Source organism: Dendropsophus ebraccatus, chromosome 13 (assembly GCF_027789765.1).
Source record: "Dendropsophus ebraccatus isolate aDenEbr1 chromosome 13, aDenEbr1.pat, whole genome shotgun sequence".
In the NCBI taxonomy this organism is placed as follows: domain Eukaryota; kingdom Metazoa; phylum Chordata; class Amphibia; order Anura; family Hylidae; genus Dendropsophus; species Dendropsophus ebraccatus.
In genome coordinates, this window is record NC_091466.1 from 55234014 (window position 1) to 55238815 (window position 4802).

Consider the following 4802-nt stretch of genomic DNA (forward strand, 5'->3'; position numbering starts at 1 on the left):
TAACCTATGTAAGGTGTCCCGGCAGTATAATTCAATGTGTGATGGCAGTCTACTTTGATTAAATTTCGATAAAGGAGTGATGACAGAGGAAGGTCCAGTGTGACCTTGCAAGCTCTAATCCAGAATTTTAGCCCGGGGATTTTGACTTGGATCCTTGACACATGAATAGAAGGATAAATGGGGCCTTGGTATAATTTTTATCCCAAGGTCTGTGGGTTGGGAAGTAACAGTTCTAACCAAAGAGCTTGTCCTGGCATAGGCTGTCTTAAAATACACTTTTATAAAAAAATATATATATATTTTTATATAAAATATTAGCACTCTACATCTCTAAATATTCACATTTTTCCCACATTTTATCCAGCAACATAAATGTAATGGAAGACTTGAATCAAACATTTCATGGAAGATTCGTCCTTCTTGGTCTGACTACTGTCCCATATCTTCAGATCATATTCTTTCTTATATTTCTGCTGATGTATATAATAACACTGTCAGCGAATGTTCTACTCGTCATTGTGGTGACTATAAACTCCAAGCTACAGACGCCCATGTACTTCTTTCTGTGCAATCTCTCTATTATTGACATCTGCTTCTCCTCCACAATTGTCCCCCATATTCTCAGAAATACAATCTCCAAGGACAGAAGTATTTCTCTGTTAGCATGTGCACTTCAAATGTTTTTCCATTTGGCGTTCGGAGCCACTGAGTGCGTAATACTTGCCATCATGGCTTATGATAGATTTGTAGCCATTTGTAAACCTTTACACTATAGAAACATCATGGGCAAGAAATTGTGCTGCTGTTTAGCTGCTGGTTCATGGAGTTTTTGCTTCATGAAATCAGCCCTTCATGTGGTCCTCACCTTCCAACTACCCTACTGTAGATCTCACTATGTCAACCACTTCTTCTGTGAGATGCCTCCATTTTTTCAATTGTCTTGCAAAGACACTTGGCTAAATGAAATAGCAATGTATATCTCAGCCGGAATGATAGCCTCGTGTTCATTCATCCTTACTTTGATTTCATACATCCACATCATCTCCACTATTTTGAAGATCCGTTCCTCACAAGGGAGGAAAAAAGCTTTCTCCACATGTGTCTCCCACCTTACGGTGGTGTTGCTCTATTATGGGACTATTATGATTGTGTATCTCAGACCTCACTCTAAGTACTCTTCTGAGATAGACAAGACCGTATCCATTTTATATACAGTGGTAACTCCAATATTGAATCCCATCATTTATAGCATGAGGAACAAAGATGTTAAAGGTACCATAGGAATGAAGTTTTTTAAGCAGTCATTGGACCATTAAGATAAATTCTGGTCATTTACTTCTACATTTGCAACTTTAAAATAAAAGCAACCAAAAAGACAGACATTCTTATTTTTACCAAATAATTAATAGACTGCTATAGTGCAAGACACTCAGAATGGGAATAGTTCAAAGCAACCACCAACAGGGGCGGATTAAGGGGACCGTGGTGAAGTCTCCCACTATGTGTTTTCTTTCTCTTCTTACACCTTGGTAAAAGTGTATCACTCCAGTGACACAAAATAGGACAGGAGGCCGCTGTTCTTTACTTCAACCACTAGATGTCACACTTCGTCACAGCACAGCTACAGTTAACACTAGGTTCAGCTACACACACCACTCTCTCTAACTACTTCCCTTTAGTTGTTAGTTAGTGCCTGGTCTTAGGCAGGCGGGACATATGGACAGTCTGTTCCTGCAGCTAGCTACCCAGCCTTCATGGCTAACCAGACTAGACCCCTAGCCCTTTTGTGCTGCAGCTAGTTTTGGCCTTAATGACCAGGCTAGTTTTTCAAAATCTGACCTGTCTCACTTATAGCTCAGTGATCCTTAATGTATGCTAGGGATTTTCTCAATTTCACAGTGAATAGGAGGGAAAAGACACCCCACAATTTGTAACGCAGGTTCTCCTGAGTACAACGGTACTATGTGGGCATAAACCACTGTATGGCCACACAGCAGGACTCAGAAGGGAAGGAGCGTCCTTTTGCTGGAGCAAAACCGCAGCTAGTATCCTTTATTAGAATATTGCAGAAACGGACGATTACGGGTAATCTGGAGTGGTTACTACCTATCTGGCGTGGTTACGCATAATCTGGGGTAGTTACAGGAAACCTAAAGGTGTTAACGGGCAGTCTAGCATAGATCTAGCATAGTTTCGGGCAATCTAGGGGTGTTTACTGGCTATCTGGGGTAGTGACAGGCAATCTGGGTTGGTTACGGCATTCTGTGGCAATCTGGGGTGGTTTCAGGCAATCTGGCATGGTCACGGGCAGACTGGAGGGGCTATGAGTTGTTACAGGTTACAGGTTGTTACAGGTTATCCGGGGTGGTTATAAGTAATCTGAGGTGGTTACAGGTAATCTTGAGTGGTTACAGGTAAACTGGAGATGTTTATGGACAATCTGGCATGGATACAAGCAATCTGGGGGTGCTTAAAGGCTATCCGGAGGTGATTACGGGCAATTTGGGGGGGTTAACTGGCTGTCTGAGGCAAAAACAAGGTCTGCACAATCTAAATAGGTGGTGCTACACTACATACCAATACAAATTTTAAACAATACAAGATGAAAAGGGGGTATGTAAAATTGTGAAGCACACCAAAACCACGATATAGCAAAAATACTAAAATTCTTTATTAATACAATAAATAAATAAAATTCTGAATCCCTTCACCCATATTAAAAACACTTAAAAAATACCTATCAAGGGAACCGGAAAATAAAAGGGTTCCTAAGGACTCTCAAACACAATACATGCTCACTCCTGTGATAAGTACTATATATGACAAAATATAAAACACAGTATGGACCAGGTGCACCAGGAAAAAGATTAAGTGCTGTGTGAAATTACCAACCAAGATGTAAAAACCTTAGGACCCAGGTTATGGAGATAGAGGATCATTCAGGAAGCCAATGGGTATATGGGAGATAAGAATCATGTCCATTTCGGAGGCCGCAAGCAAGAAAGGAAGTGAGTATCCAGTGAAAAAGCTAGACTAAAAGAATAATTTAAAAAAAAGGATAAAAAAAAATGAAAAACGAAAAAGTGAAGTGAAGATGAGCTAAAGATGGAAGATGAGAAAAAAATGGAGGAGAAGAGTAAAAGAAGGTGACATTGTGTATGTAAGAGACTAGGAAAAGCCTAGTCATGAAAGGTGTCAAGAAAAGCCCACCATTAAAAATGCAAACACAACACCCATAAATAACAACAATACACTTACTTATAAAATCCTGTTTATAGAAGCTCCCCATTCATACCACCAGGAGCAAGACTCCACAATCTGTAGATCTATCTTGATTCCCTGTGTAAAAGAGATTTTCTTATGTCGCAACCCCTCATCCCCAGCGACACTTTTTCTAGGCCAACCACATGTAGACTCTCGCACTTAACACCGTGATAGTCCCGGAAATGCAAAGCCACTGACGTTAAGTCCGGAGTAGGGATGAGCAAACGTTTGAAAAGTTTGGTTCGGTTCGATCCGGCGAACTTTCGTGAAGTTCGGATTCGTACGAACTGAACCTAAAACGAACCTTGCTATAACAGCTGAATAATTGCAGCTACAATAGTGGGAGTCTGATAGGGTATAGTGTCATTTAGTTGCAGTTGCTATTACAATGAAAAAAGTGGAAAAAATCAAAGTGCAAAAATAATGGGAAAAAAAGTAAATAAATAATAATAATAATAATAATAATAATAATAATAAAATATAGTGAATTAAAGTGCAAGAATAGGGGGGGGGGAAATATTGGGAAAAAAAAGTTGAGGAGGAGGAAGCGGCAGCACTTGATTGCACCCAGGCCAGTATTGTTGAGAAGAGACAAGTTGAGGAGCAGGAGGAGGAGGCAGCACTTGATTGCACCCAGGCCAGTATTGTTAAGAAGAGAGAAGTTGAACAGCAGGAGGAGGCATCACTTGATTTCACCCAGGTCAGTATTGTTGAGAAAAGACAAGTTGAGGAGTTAGCACTTGATTGCACCCAGGCAAGTATAGTTGAGAAGAGACAAGTTGAGCAGCAGGAGGAGGCAGCAGTTGATTGCTCTCAGGACAGTATTGTTGAGAACAGAGAAGTTGAGGAGCAGAAGGAGACAGCACTTGATTGCACCCAGGCCAGGATTGTTGAAAAGAGACAAGTTGAGGAGGCAGCTTCAGCAGCTCTTGATTGCACCCAGTATGTTTCCAAATAGACAATTGACGGTGGGGGCATTAGTAGGAGTAGTATTCTTTTTGACCCAGAAGGGCCTAGTACAGAGAACTGAAGAGAAAGAATATACACGATAGTAAAAATCATTTTTTATACATGACAAAATGTTGATGTAGAGTTCAGCACAGGACAGTCAACGTTTTTTTAAAAAAAACCTCTAACATTACAGCTAGTCTAGTAGGATACGGACACGGTTAAATAGACAGATAACCTCACCCACAGAATCCATGAGGTGAAGAAAGGACATTTAAAAAGGCACGGATTCAAGAAGGCTTCACCCCAGTTCCATTATCCAAAAATGGACACCTCACTGGCACTTACTTTACAAATTGACGCAACTACTCTGGTGTCAAACCTGTTGAATCTGGGCCTATGGCTTTTAGAGAGACATTATATATATATATATATATATATATATATATATATATATATATATATATATATATATAGATACACCAGTTTGATGTCCTAACCGAGTGTAGCGCCCAACCCAATGAATGTATGCTTTTGTGTTTTTTTTAGTGCTGTCACCAGCTGGCTTAAAGGATAAGTCCGGGCAAATT

General features: G+C 40.2%; 1 protein-coding gene across 1 annotated transcript; it reads left to right on the top strand.

Annotated features, from left to right (window-relative positions):
* Nucleotides 1-377: 377 nt before the first annotated feature.
* Nucleotides 378-1316, top strand: LOC138770573 (olfactory receptor 5AR1-like). Its single transcript, XM_069949677.1, has one exon. The coding sequence runs from the start codon at nt 378-380 to the stop codon at nt 1314-1316; it is 939 nt and encodes a 312-aa protein (XP_069805778.1).
* Nucleotides 1317-4802: the final 3486 nt, after the last annotated feature.